Source organism: Trypanosoma melophagium (genome assembly GCF_022059095.1).
Source record: "Trypanosoma melophagium isolate St. Kilda chromosome Unknown ctg7segment0, whole genome shotgun sequence".
In the NCBI taxonomy this organism is placed as follows: Eukaryota; Euglenozoa; class Kinetoplastea; order Trypanosomatida; family Trypanosomatidae; genus Trypanosoma; species Trypanosoma melophagium.
The window spans coordinates 61,141-80,472 of record NW_027125190.1 but is presented as its reverse complement, the minus strand read 5'-3'; the positions used below and the strand labels follow the sequence as shown (position 1 = coordinate 80,472).

Here is a 19,332-nt window from a genome sequence, read left to right as displayed (position 1 = left end):
AAGATGTAGAAAAAACGACTGGAGTGGGATGACGAATAATAAACCTCCTCCGCTCCTTTTATAGAGAATTTTTTTTTGTGTGGTGGTGTGCTTGTATCTGTTGTGTTTTTTTTTTTTTTTGTACTTCCAGTGTGCGAAATATATATATATATATATATATATATATATATATATATATATATATGTCTCTCTTAGGATTTGTTGTTTTTATTTATTTTTCCTTCTTTGATTGTTGGAAAGTAAGAGAAAAATAAAGAAGAAAAGAAAAAAAACGTTCGGCTTATAAATATATATAATGCAGGGAATAGGACCGACGAAAACAGAAATGGCCTTTGTGGATGGCGCCGAAGACGCCTCTGCTGCCACGGCTTCTCTTAAAGGAACGGATGAACCTTTTCCAGCAACTGTCGTTCCCACCACATTTATGGGAAAAGTACAATATTACTATACATGTACGGTGGATGGAACACGGCGGCAGTTGGCCCTTGTGCGTCCATGGAAAGATTTCTTTGACAGACAAAGTTTTTCCTCACCAGCCGGTTTAAGTGATTCACTGAGTCGACTTAATCGCAATATAAATTATTACTATCATAATTATATTATTATGGCGCTTGTGGGTTCCTCATATGTGCTTTTGCTTAACCCTTCATTCAGTCTCTGCTTGTTTATTACGGTGATGATGTGGTGGTATGTAAGCACTAAGCGATCGGCGGCAGCGGCAACGAATAGTAATCATTTTACATTGGCTAATCGAGAGATTACCTTCTCACAAGCTTATATATTTATTCTTCTTTTCGGTGGAGTTTCTTTTTTCCTTTCGAATGGTAGTTCAGTGGTGTTTTGGTTGGTGCTATCATCACTTGGCATCGTTGTAGCCCATGCAGTGCTACGAAAGCCAACACTGGAAGAACAACCCTTCTCCTTCGTGTGAAAGAATACATACATACATTTATTTGTATTATATATATATATATATATATATATATATATATGTGTATATATATAAAGAAAAATATGACAATAAGGGGGAATGGATGAGATGGAGGTGTATGTGAGAAATGAAATGACCAATTCAATTATATCTGTATGGAATGTGGATACCTGGTTTCAGAAAGAGGAAGAAAAATAGGAATATGACAGAAGGTAGGAAAAGGAATAAACGAGGAACGATAATTCACACACACACCCAAGCACAAAAACGCATAGGACGTGTTTATATATATATATATATATATATATATATATATATATATATATATATATATGAGTATAAAAGGAAAAGATGAGGGTGTGGGCGATTCTCTCTTATTCTAATTCTCTTGTGGGTATATTCACATCTGAGATTTGTGGTATTCATGTTGATGTACAAATATAGTGGGAGCGGGAGAAGATGGGAAAAAAAAGGAATACTTGGGTTATAGTGAAAGAAAATATAGAAGGTTTAGAGCCACATTGACAAACATGATGTTGCTGTTTGATTGTTTTTTCTTCCCTTTTGCAACATGACTGATTTACTTATTTACATATTTTTCTCTCCTGTATTTGCTGCTTTCAACCACTATAATGACAAATGCACTCCAGATTTTTTTTCGTTTTCCAGACTATTCATCATCATTGTAATTTATTTATACCTTCTTCCTTTTTTGTGTTGATTCTTTCTTGTGGATTTTCGCTTGTGTGTCTCTGAGTATGTGTTTTATTTATTTATTTTTGTTTTCTTTTCTATTCTTTTCTTATTTTCTTTCCTTTCCTGCATACTATAATGCTGTGCAAACACGTGTTTATATATATATATATATATATATATTCACAAAAAATAATGAAGACCATGGCTTCAGTGGTGGTGCAGCGTTTCCGTGAGTGTCAAAACCTGATGGATGCCTTTATTGCCAATATTGAGGCAATTCGCAATATCACTTCACAGTCTGTAGTTGTCCAGGAGGCTTTTCGAAGATTTGGTGTATCTTCATTATCATCTACAACAACAACAACAAAAGATATTTCGTCTGCTTCACTTCCACGCTGTTGTACAGATCCGTTAGGTGTTCTTGTTGCTTTTCCGGATTCCACCATTGAGCTTATTATTGCCCAACATGCGGAGGATGTGAATACGCTTCTCCGATCACTAGGAACTACACAGCAGACGTGGTATAATAAACTTCAACAGGCAAAAGAGGCATTTAAACCACCATCGCAATCGAATACATCTACGATATCACGATCGGGTTCGGCAGAAGTGGATTATGGAAAAAATACAAATCATATGGTGGGAGTTCATGCCTTGTTAGCAGTACTTTCACAAATGCACGGATGTTTGCAAGAACTTATTCTTGCCCTTCGTGCCGATCTCGCACATCCAACTCGCGCTATACAACTTTCCTTGTGGTTAAGTGGACATACCGCGGCATCAACACAGACAACGGCGACAGTTGAAGGTTGTATTCCTGCGCTTTCGCTGGAGTCTGCACTGGAAAAGGTTGCAGATAAGGTTCGGAGTGAGTGGGAAAGTTATAAGGCGCAACATATGGTAGATGAGGCGTGGATGATGCTTGTCGGATGAAAAATGTAGTAAAGGTTGTTGTTTTTTTTTGATGATGAAAATCAGGTTAGGTGAGATTATACATCCTATTCTATCATCATTTATTTTATCTCTTTCTATTTCTCACATTTACCTGTTTAACTCTACGTGTAAAGTAGTTTTTTTTTTTGTAAATTGATGAACACTGTCAGTTGATCAGTGTCTATAAATCGTCTTTTTCTTCTTTGATGATCCGTTGTCTTTATATTTTTACCTATCCAACCTTTATGACATGCAAATACACAAACTCACTCACAATTTTCTATTCCATCTTCATTCTTTTATTATTCTTGCTCTAATCATGGATTCGCCCCACACCAGACTACTACTACTACTACTATTACTAATAATACTACTAAGCTTTCTTGCACTTAAATTTCACTCCAATTAAAAAAAGAAAAAAGGAGAGAAAACGAAAAAAAAAAATGACAACAATGCTATTTGATCATCAAGATCGAAACTCATGGTTAAGTGCTGAGCGGGCCGATCCCCTGCGGCCTATTATTGCCCCATCCATTCTCGCCTCAGACTTTGCAAGACTATTGGATGAATGCAAGGATGTTCTCTCATTAGAAGGTGGGGCCGCAGAGTGGCTTCACGTTGATGTTATGGATGGACACTTTGTGCCTAATATCTCTATTGGGATGTGTGTTGTAGAGGCTCTACGTAAACATCTCCCACACGCCTTTTTAGATGTACATTGCATGATTACAAATCCCGATCGCTGGGTGCAGGAAATGGCAAAGGCCGGTGCGTCACAAATGACATTTCACATTGAGGCAACAGAAAATCCAAAGGAAGTGGCTCGACAAATTCGTGCGGCTGGTATGCAGTGTGGGGTGGCGATTAAACCAAAAACACCCGCCAGTGCCGTAGTGGAACTTGTGAAGGAACGATTGGTTGATCTCGTACTTGTCATGACAGTGGAACCGGGATTTGGCGGGCAGTCATTTATGCAGGATATGATGCCCAAAGTAGTGGAACTGCGTCAGGCCTATCCACATTTAAATATTGAAGTGGATGGGGGTTTGAGTGAAAAGACAATTGAGGCAGCGGCGAAGGCAGGCGCTAATGTGATTGTGGCTGGAACGTCTATTTTCAGGGCGAAATCAAGGAAGGAGGCAACGGAAGCCCTGCGGAGTACGGTGAAGAAACATCTCCCACGCGAGTAAGACAAGAAAACAAAAAAAAGCAAGAAAAAAAACGTACAAAGTAATAATATCATATTTAACGTTTCAACAACAAAAAAAAAGACAATGAAGAAAGGAAAAGAATGAGGGGAAAGATGCGTATGTCTGAGTTTGCAGTTTCTTCTACTCTCACCTATCATCTACCCCTCTTTCAAAAATAACGAATAAATATTATATTATATTATATATGTATGTATGTATGTATGTATATATATATATATATATATTCATTATCATGTACACGCATCGGTATTAATATTTATTTGTTTTTTTTTCCATGTACCGATTCTGGAAAAAACTGCTCTTCTTTCATTTTTTTTCACTCTTGATACATTCTTTTTTCTTTGTTTTTGCCTCTTTGTGTGTGTCAGTATATATATATATATATATATATATATATATATATATATATACTTTTTCATTTTTTTATTTCTTTCTCTCTTTACCAGGGGTGAAGTATAACATAGAAGGTTTCTCTCCATGCGGGAGAATGTCTTCTTCACACGCCTCCTTGAGCGGGTAGCGGCCGTACCCCACCGCAGTATTGCCGCAGTGCCATACGGTGAGTGGTTTACGCTTTACATTCAAGCACTGAAATCCGCACAGGCATCTATGCGAAATGCAAATAATAATAGTAATAACAATAATAATATTGCCGCCACCCTTCATGCGGGGCGCTGCGATGTGGATGCAGCGTTGTTAAGCAGTGTGGTCTCTCGTAGTTGGACAGATGTCGACCTCCAAGTCGATAATAATAATAATAATAATAATCAGAATAAGAACCATAGCAGTTCGTGGTGGTGGGCAGATAAGACAACCAGTAATACTACTACTAACAATAAGAATAATGATAAGAATAACGAATCGTGGCTTCATCCCACATGTGAGGCAGGCGCCCGCGAACTCGTCACCACGTCATTTCTGCGTGAACCGCTTCTCGCAGGTCGTTCTCTTACAATATGGACGGAAGCCGTAAAGGAGGCTGGAGGAAAAGAGGAATCTTCTAAAGCAAAAATTGTTCCTGCGGTGGTAGTAGTAGTACCTTTCACAGCACTCCTTCAGTTAAGAACAGAGGCATATCCACAGAACTGTAAATCTTCAAATAAAGAGCAAGAACAGCAGGATCAGCATCGAGGGCAAATTTCTCTTCAAGAGCGTAGCGCTCGTATGTCGACTATACATTCATTGCATTACTTGATGGAGATGCAATCTAGCAGTATGAGTAAGTCAAGTATAAAAGTAGTAGTTTGGAGTCCTGTAAATGAGTTTGATGCCATTATGCAGATATCTAAGGTACGTATGACTCTACCAGAACCTGTAAGGAATTTATTCTCCTTAACACAGGTATGTGAAAATGAAACCATTCGTACTGCATATCTTTGTCATTATCTTTCTCTTATTACGAAAGGATCACCACTCTCTGTTTTGGCACCCCAAAGAGAATATAGAAGTCTACAAAAGATGGGTATTGATGGTAGTAGTATTAAGAGTCATCCAAATTTTCTTGAGGTAAATCAGAAGTCTTCTACCACTTCTACAGGAATTTCACTACATTCCAAGGCTGTTAACAGTTGTGGAAAACTTGCTCGTCGTATGTCTACACGTGAAGATAACTTGCGTCATATACTTATTCCCTGAGTGGGAGGATGAGAAGGAGTACAATATACATTATTTTAAAACAAAAATCGTGGTGCTTGATAGTATATGGAAGAGGGAAATGATATATTCCCTATTATTTAAATAATAAAAAATATAGAGCATCGTTATTTGTTTGTGTTTTGTTTTTGATTTCTTTCTATCTTTGATGTTTCTTTTCTTTTTCTTTTTTTGTTTCTTTTTTGGGGGGATGTTGTAAGTCCAAGATATAGCAAAAGGGATAGAGAAATAGAGAAACAAAAGAAAAAGAAAATGTTAGAAGGACAATCAAATCAGCAGGTGACATGTCTTTGTTGGAATAATGAGGGAACCAATCTTGCCGTTGGATTACTGCATGGTTTTATTATTTACAGTACGGAGTTATTATTAGAAGAAGATGGCTGGTTGCAGGAGGTCCTTCACCGTTCTATTGTAGGCGGTGTAGGCGTTATGGCATTACATGGACAAAGTAATGTTATTATTATAGCCGGCTGGTCGCCCTCGCATCGATCTACTGTTTCTATATATGATGTTGCTATTGATGAGGGACAAGAAGGGAAAGAATCGGTTTTGGCAAGTATAACACTTTCCTCTCCTGTAACGGCATTACGATTTCATCCTCGTTTAGTTATAGTGGGCGAACGTGGTGTGATACACCTTTTTAATCATGTATTAAAAAAGGTTCACTCATTTCCGATTTCAAGGAAAACTACAGGATCTGTTATAAATGCTAAGACTCTGGCGTTAGGGACTATTCTTGTGAAAAAACCAGCAGCTGGGGTTTGTTTTTCCCTTTTACTTGGAGTTATTCCTGGACCGAGTATAGGATCTGTGCGTTGTATTCGCTACGTGGCTGAACAGAAATTAGATTCCTCCTTCTCACAACTTACACCTACGTGTTTGACAGATATGGATATGCGTCCTTTGAGTGAAAATATTGTGGAGATTCACCGTAATGAGGTGAATTGTGTTACGATTACTTCTGATGGAACTCGAGCTCTTACGGTGAGTGAACGAGGGACATCGCTTAAATTATTAGATGTGGAAAATGGTATAGTCTTAGCTCGCTTTTCACGCGGTAAAACCCCAAACTTGGTTCACACTCTTGGCTTACTTGTATCCTCCACAGATACAGTTGCTGCCTGTGTTTCTGACACAGGCACTTTTCATCTCTTTCACTTTCCTATTTTTGAAAGTTCAAGTAATCGAATTCCTGTGGCAACTGGTGCAGAAAGTGGCTTGAGTGATTATAAATTTGTTAGGGCATGGAATGATTACATAAATAGTATGAGTTCCAAATCACGTCTTGCAATACCTGAAGATGCATTGTACGAAACTCTCTGCAAGTATCGGGATTATAATAGATCCATGTACACATTAGCACTTAGACCCATGGCCAATAAACCAGCCTCATGTATAGCACATGTGGTTCAGTTAAATGTTTCCCCAAAAGGGTTGGCGTTGAAGGCTCGATTACTTTCTATTCAGGTGGATTTGTCAGCAACTATGACAGGAGAAAGTGTTAAGGTTGTGCGTACTTTCTACTTTCCAAAGGATGAATTGTAGAGTATGAATCGTACGAATATTGACATAATTATTAGCGAAGAGAGTGAAGAGCAAAAAAAAATAAAATAAAGAGCAAACGATACACGAAATAAAGTTTTTGGAAATTTCGAACATGAGTTGCTGAGTTTACAGTTTTTTTTCTTTTTTTTTATTGTTGTTATTTCTAGGTGCTATTTAGTGTTTATTTTATTTTTATTTTTGCTTTTTATCTGATATTCTACTTTATTACTTCTTTTTTTTCACGGAACGGATGTGGTGAAAATGTCGATGCGATTTCATTAAAAGTCTCTTTATCTCCCATCTGATGACCTTTAAGATTTTGTCTGTATAGTTTTCTTCTTTTTTAATTCTTCAGTTTCTGACTTGATGTAATTTTTCTTTTTTCTTTTCTTTGTTTGTTTTTTGTTCTTCTTTCGATAAGGAGAAAAAAAAAATAGGTTCACAAAAAATAATAACAGATAAGTAAAGACAAGCAAAACGAAAAAACAAAAGAAGAAGAGAAAACTCATTTAAAAAAAAAAAGAAATATACATTACAAGAGAAGACCATGTTCATTCTTGTTGCTCTGTTGTGGTCAGTCTTCTATTACCTTTCCGTATTTGTTGGTATTTTCAGTCTGGGTACATACCTGGTAGGAGTTTTAGTACAGCAGCTGGCATTACGTATCCCACAAAACCTTAAGAAAAAGTATAATGCCGAGTGGGGCCTTGTTACTGGTGCCAGTAGTGGTATCGGTAAAGCTATTGCTGAAAAACTTGCTGAACAAGAAATAAATGTCGTTCTTGTCGCCTTAGATGATCCATTGGCAAACAAGACTTTTGCTGAATTTCAAAAGAAATACCCAAAACAAAATTTTCGCAAGGTTGGGGTTGACTTGGGTGATGGAAGTATGAAATATATGTCTGAAATTATTGAAGCTACAAAAGATATTGAAATCACGCTTCTTTTCAATAATGCTGGATACATAAGTACCGGATTATTTGAAGACGCCTCCATGGATCGCCTACGAGCTAATATGGAGTGTAATGCTTCTTGTGTCATACCAATAACACATCACTTTCTACGTAAAATGATGGAACGCGGTCGTCGTGGTCTTGTAACCTTTACTTCCTCTTCTGCCTGTTATTTGCCGAGTCCAACAGCCGCTATGTATGGACCCACAAAGGCATTTTTAACTAATTTCGCCACTTCACTTGCTTCTGAGGTGCGTGATGCCGGCATCGATGTAGTGGTGATACATCCTTCACCTGTAAACACCAACTTTTTTAAAACACAAGGACCCATGTTAGATTCGTTAAGGGTAGCGCTAAAGGCAGCAGGAAGTCCAATGAATATTGCGAATCAAATATTTGCTGCCGCGGGGCGTTTAACGGTTTGGGATCAGGGATTAACATCGGCGGGACTCCGCTTTCTAAACAGGCTTCTTGACTTTCAGGTACTTTCAGAACTGGTGGTGCGTTTCGCTTCTTTAAATGGTGATCATAAAAAGTTGGTGGACTCTTCTTCTATACGCGCCAAAAAGAATAAGTAGAAGAAGAAAAAGAAAGCTAAACAGTAGCGATGGGGGAGAGGAGTTGGGAAGTAATTGTAAAGGAGAGAAAAAAAAAATCAGACATGAAAGCAAAAAAAAAAATGGAGAGATAGCATAGCAACATATTATCATTAGAGAAAAGAAAAAAAAAATTTCATCTAGTCAGTTCTCTGGGGGTTCGTGTTTTTTCTTTTTTTTTTTTCCGGAGTTGGAAAGGTGAGTGGGACGTCCTCACACATATATTCCTCTTGGTAGTAATCTCACTCTCTATTTTCTCTCTCTCTCTCTCTCTCTCTCTGTATGTGTGTCTAATAGACCCTAACACAGTCTCTTCACCTATTTCTTCTTTCTTTCTTATTTGTTCCTATTTCTAGTGGGAGTGAATACAAATGCCGCCACGACTCCCTACGGTGCAGAGCGCTATGGCGGCTGTCACCCGGCGAATGCGGGTGCGGCGCCTCGCTTTTCATCAATACAACGATGCGGTGGCATCGCACTTCTCTCCTTTTATCTCACCTGTAGTGAAGGAATTTCACTCGCATTGGGCGAATGCCTCCTCCTCCTCCTCTTTATGTACCGCATGCATGGCAAAGGAATCTCCGAGTGAGAGTGAGAGTTTGGATCTCTCTCGTACTTTGCGAGGGTTTCTTCAGGTAAATTCAACAGCAGCAGCAGTTCCATTGCCGCCGGATTTGTGTGTCGCAAGAGAAATAAGTCTCAACGGGGAAACTGAGAGTGGTGGTGGAGGTGTACCAAATAGAGACGCAGAGGATGTCTTATCTCTCTTTAACCCATCATTGGATCCTACTATTATTCGACGTGTAGCGAATGCTATAGATATTGAAAAGGCTTTACAAGTTGCTCGAGATTTATTGCAAGCAATTCGAAAAGGTGGTGAACTTTCTACTATTCTTACTGAGTTTGGAAAGTTGCATACACAATCTAATATGCAAAATTTAGAACTTAAGGCAGGAATTTCGGCTAGATTGTATCAAGGAAAAGATGGTTTACGGCATAATCGACTGCGTGGGTTTCGTTTATATAATAGTGATGTTCAGGTAGCAGAAGTACTCCCGAGTGGGAGAATAGTTACATTTACTGATCCAACATTACCAACTATGGCATCTGCTCATTCTCAGGGATTGTTAGGATTGGAAAATCCATATCTACATTTTGTTTTGTATAAAGAAAGACTTTCACTTCAAGAGGCATTTGTTTTGATGAGTGAAGCATGTGATGGATTGTGCCTCCCAGAAGATTTTGCCGCGAATATTGCACTAGAAGAATCTGCTGTAACTGTTCAAGTCTGTAGTCTTCGTGTAACATTCCCAGATAATAATAATAAGACTACTAGTAACAATTTTGAGACTCATCGAGAAAATGTGATGAAGCAATTATTACAGGTTAATCTTAGGCCGCTTCAGCTCAGTATTCAAGTTCTAGGTTGGCGTTCTTTCCCTTGTGACCCTTCCAATGGTCATAATTCTCAGATGCAATATAGTATGCTTATAAGAGGTATCACAAATTCACCAACAACATCATCATCATCAAATACAAGACTTCATTTAGAAAAGAGAATATTATCAAAATTAGCTCTATTTCCCAACTACTTTGGACCTCGTTATTTTGGTCCTTTAACACCGACATGTCCTTTCCGTTCATATCATGCAGCTGCTGCATGGGAACGAAATATGCCTGCTGAATCACTCATTATTGCAGCTAGTATTGGTTATAGTATATCAAATACACGTTCTATAGGTTGGATAAATGAATTGGTGGACCTTCTTCGTCAAGGGGAGGATAGACCTGCAGTATTGAGACAGTGGTACCAACTTCATATTCCATTAGGGTTAAAGAGACAAATTGCAACAAGTAAAGCTGCATTACTTTGGAACGTTCTTGCTAGTTGCCGTATTCATGAAGTAGGAAAATGTTCCTTGGATAGTTCTCCTGATGTTGGTGATTTTGTATTGGATAAGAATGAACATATATGGAATGAAAGAAATATAGTAAAACAGGAACTTTTTCCGTTAGATTCTATTGATTGTATGGGGTCTATGATTCATCAGAAATCTTATAGTCCTCTTGATAGTAATGGTAAGAAAAGATTTCATGGTGTATTACCAATTTTTACAATGGAAGCTAGAGCCTCTTATACACTTCGTGACGTTGTTATTCCCTTTGGACTACAAGATAATGAGGTTGTAGAAGAATTATCATGTCTATTGGGTTTTCGTCTCCCTTTAAGTAAACTTGAAGATTTGTCTGTTATTCAAGTGAAATTTCGCCCACTTTTCACAAAAGCCAGTGGTCACCCCCGCACTGTTCATCCTTGGGTTAAAGCCCTTCCAGAACCAAACGCAATTTCTGAGGAGGAAGGAGGAGATAGAGTCTATAAATTACTTACAGATATGGAACTGCGACAACGTTCGAGTTATACAGCCTCTTCACGAGGGCAGCCCCAAAATCCCTGGCCCATAGGTAAATATGGTCATCGGTTAGCAGACCGATTACCTGTAGGTGCTCTCGCAATTGCCGGCTCTGATACAACAAAAGAAGGTTCAAAATCTCTTGTCCTTCATTTTACCTTACCTGGACATGCGTACAGTATGGCATTGTTAAGGGAGTTTATTCTGGTTGAGGATTATAGTACCTTGATGGCATCTTCACATGAGAAACAATATCTACCAAAGGCAAACCCCGATATTAATGTGAGGGAAAATAATAAGGTAAAGGAACTCTCCGTTTTTTTAACGACGAACCTGTCGATGGAAACATGATGGGGAAACGATGATGAAATTAAACTTTCGAGGTGAATATGTTTTTTCTTTCCATTTTCGTTTCGTAGTATTTTCAATGTGAGAAACTATGTGTGGGTCCTGTACCACAGCAACACGTAGAGAAACAAATAAAGTGATTTCTAATTTATGCTCTTTTTTTGGGGGGGTTTCCTTCTTTCTTTCTTTTTTTCAATCTCTATATACATATATAGAAAGAATTCGAAAAATAAAATGACGACTGATTGGACTGCTGTGTCTAAAACCATTTCGCAAGAATGGGACAAGACCATATTACCTTCCATCTCTGCGTACATTGAAGTACCAAACCAAAGCCCTCATTATGATCCAGAGTGGGCCACCAATGGCTTCATGGGTAAAGCTATGAAGGTTATTACTGATTGGGTGAAAACACAACCAATTAAAGGTCTTAAGTATGAAGTAATTGAGGAAAAGGGACGTACCCCTTTTCTTATTGTGGAAATTGAAGGAACAAAACCCACTGCCAATACTCTTTTAATGTATGGTCACATGGATAAACAACCGCCTCTTCCCCATGGGGAGAAGGTCTACACCCTTACAAACCGGTATACCGTGACGGAAAACTCTATGGTCGAGGTGGCGCAGATGATGGGTATGCCATTTATTCAGCATTAAGCGCTGTGGCAGCAGTTCAGAAACATGGATTACCTCATGGACGCATCGTTACAATTATTGAAGCATGTGAAGAATCTGGAAGCTTTGACTTGCCTTTCTATATTGAGAAGTGCAGCAATCGTATTGGGAATGTGGACTTACTTATTTGTCTTGACAGTGGAGCCATGAATTATGAACAGCTTTGGCTTACCACAGCACTTCGAGGTCTTGGAGGAGGCGTACTTTCAATTGAAATAACGACAGAGGGTATGCACAGTGGTCTCGCAGGTGGTGTGGTGCCTGACACATTCCGTATTGCACGCATGCTGCTTGATCGTGTTGAAGACTCTGCTACTGGAACGGTAAAAATTCCTGAAGCATATTGTGATGTTCCTGATTCAGCTATGAAGGGTTTGAAAGTAATGAATGAAGTTGACTTCAAGGGACAATATCCGCTTTTACCTGGAGTCTCTACAGAGCCTGGTGACAACGCTGAACTCGCACTTCGTAACTTTTGGAAACCCTCTCTAACCGTAACAGGTTCTAATCTTCCAGAAAGTGAGAAAGCAGGAAATGTTGTTCGTGCAAAATCGACTTTTCGACTTTCACTTCGTGTCCCACCTTTGGTGGATTCTGCAAAAGCAACAGAAGCCCTTGGAAAGGTATTGATGGCAAACCCTCCTTATGGTGCAAAGGTTCATTTTCACGCAGATACCGCCGGATCTGGTTGCGCCACTCCAGAAATTCAACCTTGGCTTCACAAATCCCTCACGGAGGGATGCCATACAGCATTCGGAAAACCATTTGCTTCACAGGGAATGGGTGGATCTATTCCGTTCATTGCGATGCTGATGAAGAAGTTCCCGCAGGCACAGTTTATTGTCACAGGTGTGCTCGGACCAAAAAGCAACGCCCATGGACCAAATGAATTCCTCCATGTCCCATTCGCCAAGGGAATCACGCTTTGCGTCGCACGCGTTATCGCGGATCACTTCCACGCCACGCCAAAACTAGCAAAGTAGCGGGCACATGATTGTTTTTTTTTTCTTTATCTTCTTCATTTTTTCGACATTTGATATCTTTCCTCGGGATGATCTGGATCTGATTTTTTAGTAACAGGGCAAATTCGAAGAATAGGAAAAACAAAAAAAAACGCGCCCACTCTTTTTTTCTTTATCTTCTTCATTTTTTCGACATTTGATATCTTTCCTCGGGATGATCTGGATCTGATTTTTTAGTAACAGGGCAAATTCGAAGAATAGGAAAAACAAAAAAAAACGCGCCCACTCTTTTTTTCTTTATCTTCTTCATTTTTTCGACATTTGATATCTTTCCTCGGGATGATCTGGATCTGATTTTTTTTAGTAACAGGGCAAATTCGAAGAATAGGAAAAACGAAAAAAACGCGCCCACTCTTTTTCGACATTTGATATTTTTCCTCGGGATGATCTGGATCTGATTTTTTTAGTAACGGGGCAAATTCGAAGAACAGGAAAAACAAAAAAAAAACGCGCCCACTCTTTTTATCTTCTTCATTTTTTGTTTTTATTGTTTGAACTGGTTCTCCCCTTGGGAGGGGCCGTGGGGTCTCACCAAAAAAAAACGGTCAGATCTTTCTCTGCAAAAAATAAATTTTTTTCCTCTGCCGCCGGTTTTTCGAGCGAAAAGGAAGTAGGAAGGCAAATGAAGGCCTTTCAAACCACAGGCGCCCCGGCGGTCGCCGATCGGAGGGGAACCCCGCCTAACCGCCGGGCGCCGGAACAACGGGAAGAGGCGATTGGATAGGGACGCCATTCCCTCGGCCACGGATGAAGAGCCAACCGGAGAAAAAATGGTGGGATTTCTTATTTTTGCGTTTTGTTCGCCATCCTTTCGGTGGGTGTGGGGGATTTTTTATTTACTGCTTTGTTGCGTTGGTTTTTGGTGTAAAATGCGCGAAAAAACTCCTCCCGTTGGATTCGAACCAACGACCTGTAGGTTAACAGCCTAACGCGCTGCCGACTGCGCCAGGGAGGACACGGCACAACGCACAGAAGGAAGAAGAGGGATACCCGCAGACACAAAAAAGAAAACCACGCAAGCACACGCAAAAACAGCGGCCGGCTCCTGCCCAAAGGCCCGGCTTGGGGAAGCCCAGCCCAAACCCATCGCTTTTTTTCCCTTTTTTTTTTTCAGGGGCCGGGAGGAATGCCGCAAGCTGGGTTCTTTTTTTCCTCCTCCTTTTTATTATTGTTGGGCAATTTTTCTCTTCTGTGTTTGTTCGCTTGCGTGGTCTGGCCGGTTTTGGGGAGTTTCGGAAAAGAAAGAAAAAAAGAATCAAGGCAAAACACAATGAACGAGGCATTGGGCAGAGAAGCGAGAAAAAAAAGCCAATACAAAAAGGCAACAAAAATAACAACAAAAAAAGGAAACCCAACGTGACAAGAATCTTGTTTCTCTTCAGGACGATGGTTCTGGAAATACCCTGCGAAAACGAAAAAGAAAAAAAAAATTTCATCTAGTCAGTTCTCTGGGGGTTCGTGTTTTTTCTTTTTTTTTTTTCCGGAGTTGGAAAGGTGAGTGGGACGTCCTCACACATATATTCCTCTTGGTAGTAATCTCACTCTCTATTTTCTCTCTCTCTCTCTCTCTCTCTCTCTCTGTATGTGTGTCTAATAGACCCTAACACAGTCTCTTCACCTATTTCTTCTTTCTTTCTTATTTGTTCCTATTTCTAGTGGGAGTGAATACAAATGCCGCCACGACTCCCTACGGTGCAGAGCGCTATGGCGGCTGTCACCCGGCGAATGCGGGTGCGGCGCCTCGCTTTTCATCAATACAACGATGCGGTGGCATCGCACTTCTCTCCTTTTATCTCACCTGTAGTGAAGGAATTTCACTCGCATTGGGCGAATGCCTCCTCCTCCTCCTCTTTATGTACCGCATGCATGGCAAAGGAATCTCCGAGTGAGAGTGAGAGTTTGGATCTCTCTCGTACTTTGCGAGGGTTTCTTCAGGTAAATTCAACAGCAGCAGCAGTTCCATTGCCGCCGGATTTGTGTGTCGCAAGAGAAATAAGTCTCAACGGGGAAACTGAGAGTGGTGGTGGAGGTGTACCAAATAGAGACGCAGAGGATGTCTTATCTCTCTTTAACCCATCATTGGATCCTACTATTATTCGACGTGTAGCGAATGCTATAGATATTGAAAAGGCTTTACAAGTTGCTCGAGATTTATTGCAAGCAATTCGAAAAGGTGGTGAACTTTCTACTATTCTTACTGAGTTTGGAAAGTTGCATACACAATCTAATATGCAAAATTTAGAACTTAAGGCAGGAATTTCGGCTAGATTGTATCAAGGAAAAGATGGTTTACGGCATAATCGACTGCGTGGGTTTCGTTTATATAATAGTGATGTTCAGGTAGCAGAAGTACTCCCGAGTGGGAGAATAGTTACATTTACTGATCCAACATTACCAACTATGGCATCTGCTCATTCTCAGGGATTGTTAGGATTGGAAAATCCATATCTACATTTTGTTTTGTATAAAGAAAGACTTTCACTTCAAGAGGCATTTGTTTTGATGAGTGAAGCATGTGATGGATTGTGCCTCCCAGAAGATTTTGCCGCGAATATTGCACTAGAAGAATCTGCTGTAACTGTTCAAGTCTGTAGTCTTCGTGTAACATTCCCAGATAATAATAATAAGACTACTAGTAACAATTTTGAGACTCATCGAGAAAATGTGATGAAGCAATTATTACAGGTTAATCTTAGGCCGCTTCAGCTCAGTATTCAAGTTCTAGGTTGGCGTTCTTTCCCTTGTGACCCTTCCAATGGTCATAATTCTCAGATGCAATATAGTATGCTTATAAGAGGTATCACAAATTCACCAACAACATCATCATCATCAAATACAAGACTTCATTTAGAAAAGAGAATATTATCAAAATTAGCTCTATTTCCCAACTACTTTGGACCTCGTTATTTTGGTCCTTTAACACCGACATGTCCTTTCCGTTCATATCATGCAGCTGCTGCATGGGAACGAAATATGCCTGCTGAATCACTCATTATTGCAGCTAGTATTGGTTATAGTATATCAAATACACGTTCTATAGGTTGGATAAATGAATTGGTGGACCTTCTTCGTCAAGGGGAGGATAGACCTGCAGTATTGAGACAGTGGTACCAACTTCATATTCCATTAGGGTTAAAGAGACAAATTGCAACAAGTAAAGCTGCATTACTTTGGAACGTTCTTGCTAGTTGCCGTATTCATGAAGTAGGAAAATGTTCCTTGGATAGTTCTCCTGATGTTGGTGATTTTGTATTGGATAAGAATGAACATATATGGAATGAAAGAAATATAGTAAAACAGGAACTTTTTCCGTTAGATTCTATTGATTGTATGGGGTCTATGATTCATCAGAAATCTTATAGTCCTCTTGATAGTAATGGTAAGAAAAGATTTCATGGTGTATTACCAATTTTTACAATGGAAGCTAGAGCCTCTTATACACTTCGTGACGTTGTTATTCCCTTTGGACTACAAGATAATGAGGTTGTAGAAGAATTATCATGTCTATTGGGTTTTCGTCTCCCTTTAAGTAAACTTGAAGATTTGTCTGTTATTCAAGTGAAATTTCGCCCACTTTTCACAAAAGCCAGTGGTCACCCCCGCACTGTTCATCCTTGGGTTAAAGCCCTTCCAGAACCAAACGCAATTTCTGAGGAGGAAGGAGGAGATAGAGTCTATAAATTACTTACAGATATGGAACTGCGACAACGTTCGAGTTATACAGCCTCTTCACGAGGGCAGCCCCAAAATCCCTGGCCCATAGGTAAATATGGTCATCGGTTAGCAGACCGATTACCTGTAGGTGCTCTCGCAATTGCCGGCTCTGATACAACAAAAGAAGGTTCAAAATCTCTTGTCCTTCATTTTACCTTACCTGGACATGCGTACAGTATGGCATTGTTAAGGGAGTTTATTCTGGTTGAGGATTATAGTACCTTGATGGCATCTTCACATGAGAAACAATATCTACCAAAGGCAAACCCCGATATTAATGTGAGGGAAAATAATAAGGTAAAGGAACTCTCCGTTTTTTTTAACGACGAACCTGTCGATGGAAACATGATGGGGAAACGATGATGAAATTAAACTTTCGAGGTGAATATGTTTTTTCTTTCCATTTTCGTTTCGTAGTATTTTCAATGTGAGAAACTATGTGTGGGTCCTGTACCACAGCAACACGTAGAGAAACAAATAAAGTGATTTCTAATTTATGCTCTTTTTTTGGGGGGGTTTCCTTCTTTCTTTCTTTTTTTCAATCTCTATATACATATATAGAAAGAATTCGAAAAATAAAATGACGACTGATTGGACTGCTGTGTCTAAAACCATTTCGCAAGAATGGGACAAGACCATATTACCTTCCATCTCTGCGTACATTGAAGTACCAAACCAAAGCCCTCATTATGATCCAGAGTGGGCCACCAATGGCTTCATGGGTAAAGCTATGAAGGTTATTACTGATTGGGTGAAAACACAACCAATTAAAGGTCTTAAGTATGAAGTAATTGAGGAAAAGGGACGTACCCCTTTTCTTATTGTGGAAATTGAAGGAACAAAACCCACTGCCAATACTCTTTTAATGTATGGTCACATGGATAAACAACCGCCTCTTCCCCCATGGGGAGAAGGTCTACACCCTTACAAACCGGTATACCGTGACGGAAAACTCTATGGTCGAGGTGGCGCAGATGATGGGTATGCCATTTATTCAGCATTAAGCGCTGTGGCAGCAGTTCAGAAACATGGATTACCTCATGGACGCATCGTTACAATTATTGAAGCATGTGAAGAATCTGGAAGCTTTGACTTGCCTTTCTATATTGAGAAGTGCAGCAATCGTATTGGGAATGTGGACTTACTTATTTGTCTTGACAGTGGAGCCATGAATTATGAACAGCTTTGGCTTACCACAGCACTTCGAGGTCTTGGAGGAGGCGTACTTTCAATTGAAATAACGACAGAGGGTATGCACAGTGGTCTCGCAGGTGGTGTGGTGCCTGACACATTCCGTATTGCACGCATGCTGCTTGATCGTGTTGAAGACTCTGCTACTGGAACGGTAAAAATTCCTGAAGCATATTGTGATGTTCCTGATTCAGCTATGAAGGGTTTGAAAGTAATGAATGAAGTTGACTTCAAGGGACAATATCCGCTTTTACCTGGAGTCTCTACAGAGCCTGGTGACAACGCTGAACTCGCACTTCGTAACTTTTGGAAACCCTCTCTAACCGTAACAGGTTCTAATCTTCCAGAAAGTGAGAAAGCAGGAAATGTTGTTCGTGCAAAATCGACTTTTCGACTTTCACTTCGTGTCCCACCTTTGGTGGATTCTGCAAAAGCAACAGAAGCCCTTGGAAAGGTATTGATGGCAAACCCTCCTTATGGTGCAAAGGTTCATTTTCACGCAGATACCGCCGGATCTGGTTGCGCCACTCCAGAAATTCAACCTTGGCTTCACAAATCCCTCACGGAGGGATGCCATACAGCATTCGGAAAACCATTTGCTTCACAGGGAATGGGTGGATCTATTCCGTTCATTGCGATGCTGATGAAGAAGTTCCCGCAGGCACAGTTTATTGTCACAGGTGTGCTCGGACCAAAAAGCAACGCCCATGGACCAAATGAATTCCTCCATGTCCCATTCGCCAAGGGAATCACGCTTTGCGTCGCACGCGTTATCGCGGATCACTTCCACGCCACGCCAAAACTAGCAAAGTAGCGGGCACATGATTGTTTTTTTTCTTTATCTTCTTCATTTTTTCGACATTTGATATCTTTCCTCGGGATGATCTGGATCTGATTTTTTAGTAACAGGGCAAATTCGAAGAATAGGAAAAACAAAAAAAAACGCGCCCACTCTTTTTTTCTTTATCTTCTTCATTTTTTCGACATTTGATATCTTTCCTCGGGATGATCTGGATCTGATTTTTTAGTAACAGGGCAAATTCGAAGAATGGGAAAAACAAAAAAAAACGCGCCCACTCTTTTTTTCTTTATCTTCTTCATTTTTTCGACATTTGATATCTTTCCTCGGGATGATCTGGATCTGATTTTTTAGTAACAGGGCAAATTCGAAGAATAGGAAAAACGAAAAAAAACGCGCCCACTCTTTTTTCGACATTTGATATTTTTCCTCGGGATGATCTGGATCTGATTTTTTAGTAACAGGGCAAATTCGAAGAACAGGAAAAACAAAAAAAAAACGCGCCCACTCTTTTTATCTTCTTCATTTTTTGTTTTTATTGTTTGAACTGGTTCTCCCCTTGGGAGGGGCCGTGGGGTCTCACCAAAAAAAAAAACGGTCAGATCTTTCTCTGCAAAAAATAAATTTTTTTTTCCTCTGCCGCCGGTTTTTCGA

General features: G+C 39.8%; 10 protein-coding genes across 10 annotated transcripts; all 10 read left to right on the top strand.

Annotated features, from left to right (window-relative positions):
- Nucleotides 1-295: 295 nt before the first annotated feature.
- Nucleotides 296-931, top strand: LSM04_000520 (Prenylated rab acceptor PRA1; the record flags this gene model as incomplete). The annotated part of the gene is made up of 1 exon (XM_067334121.1): nt 296-931. The coding sequence occupies one exon, from the start codon at nt 296-298 to the stop codon at nt 929-931; it is 636 nt and encodes a 211-aa protein (XP_067186531.1).
- Nucleotides 932-1,828: 897 nt separating this feature from the next.
- On the top strand, nt 1,829-2,560 carry LSM04_002713 (uncharacterized protein; the record flags this gene model as incomplete). Its single annotated transcript, XM_067334110.1, has 1 exon — nt 1,829-2,560. The coding sequence occupies one exon, from the start codon at nt 1,829-1,831 to the stop codon at nt 2,558-2,560; it is 732 nt and encodes a 243-aa protein (XP_067186571.1).
- Nucleotides 2,561-3,003: 443 nt separating this feature from the next.
- On the top strand, nt 3,004-3,750 carry LSM04_000462 (Ribulose-phosphate 3-epimerase-like; the record flags this gene model as incomplete). Its single annotated transcript, XM_067334099.1, has 1 exon — nt 3,004-3,750. One exon carries the CDS (start codon nt 3,004-3,006, stop codon nt 3,748-3,750), a length of 747 nt encoding a protein of 248 aa, XP_067186530.1.
- Nucleotides 3,751-4,248: 498 nt separating this feature from the next.
- LSM04_004433 (uncharacterized protein) lies at nt 4,249-5,406 on the top strand (the record flags this gene model as incomplete). The annotated part of the gene is made up of 1 exon (XM_067334088.1): nt 4,249-5,406. One exon carries the CDS (start codon nt 4,249-4,251, stop codon nt 5,404-5,406), a length of 1,158 nt encoding a protein of 385 aa, XP_067186601.1.
- Nucleotides 5,407-5,676: 270 nt separating this feature from the next.
- Nucleotides 5,677-6,969, top strand: LSM04_004405 (uncharacterized protein; the record flags this gene model as incomplete). Its single annotated transcript, XM_067334077.1, has 1 exon — nt 5,677-6,969. One exon carries the CDS (start codon nt 5,677-5,679, stop codon nt 6,967-6,969), a length of 1,293 nt encoding a protein of 430 aa, XP_067186600.1.
- Nucleotides 6,970-7,516: 547 nt separating this feature from the next.
- LSM04_001276 (Short-chain dehydrogenase/reductase SDR) lies at nt 7,517-8,500 on the top strand (the record flags this gene model as incomplete). The annotated part of the gene is made up of 1 exon (XM_067334066.1): nt 7,517-8,500. The coding sequence occupies one exon, from the start codon at nt 7,517-7,519 to the stop codon at nt 8,498-8,500; it is 984 nt and encodes a 327-aa protein (XP_067186543.1).
- A 389-nt stretch (nt 8,501-8,889) lies between these two features.
- On the top strand, nt 8,890-11,294 carry LSM04_006871 (uncharacterized protein; the record flags this gene model as incomplete). The annotated part of the gene is made up of 2 exons (XM_067334053.1): nt 8,890-11,149; nt 11,230-11,294. The coding sequence occupies 2 exons, from the start codon at nt 8,890-8,892 to the stop codon at nt 11,292-11,294; spliced, it is 2,325 nt and encodes a 774-aa protein (XP_067186647.1).
- Nucleotides 11,295-11,511: 217 nt separating this feature from the next.
- LSM04_005778 (Peptidase M20) lies at nt 11,512-12,935 on the top strand (the record flags this gene model as incomplete). Its single annotated transcript, XM_067334041.1, has 2 exons — nt 11,512-11,803; nt 11,896-12,935. The coding sequence occupies 2 exons, from the start codon at nt 11,512-11,514 to the stop codon at nt 12,933-12,935; spliced, it is 1,332 nt and encodes a 443-aa protein (XP_067186622.1).
- A 1,710-nt stretch (nt 12,936-14,645) lies between these two features.
- On the top strand, nt 14,646-17,051 carry LSM04_004590 (uncharacterized protein; the record flags this gene model as incomplete). Its single annotated transcript, XM_067334028.1, has 1 exon — nt 14,646-17,051. One exon carries the CDS (start codon nt 14,646-14,648, stop codon nt 17,049-17,051), a length of 2,406 nt encoding a protein of 801 aa, XP_067186603.1.
- A 217-nt stretch (nt 17,052-17,268) lies between these two features.
- On the top strand, nt 17,269-18,693 carry LSM04_002955 (Peptidase M20; the record flags this gene model as incomplete). Its single annotated transcript, XM_067334017.1, has 1 exon — nt 17,269-18,693. One exon carries the CDS (start codon nt 17,269-17,271, stop codon nt 18,691-18,693), a length of 1,425 nt encoding a protein of 474 aa, XP_067186577.1.
- Nucleotides 18,694-19,332: the final 639 nt, after the last annotated feature.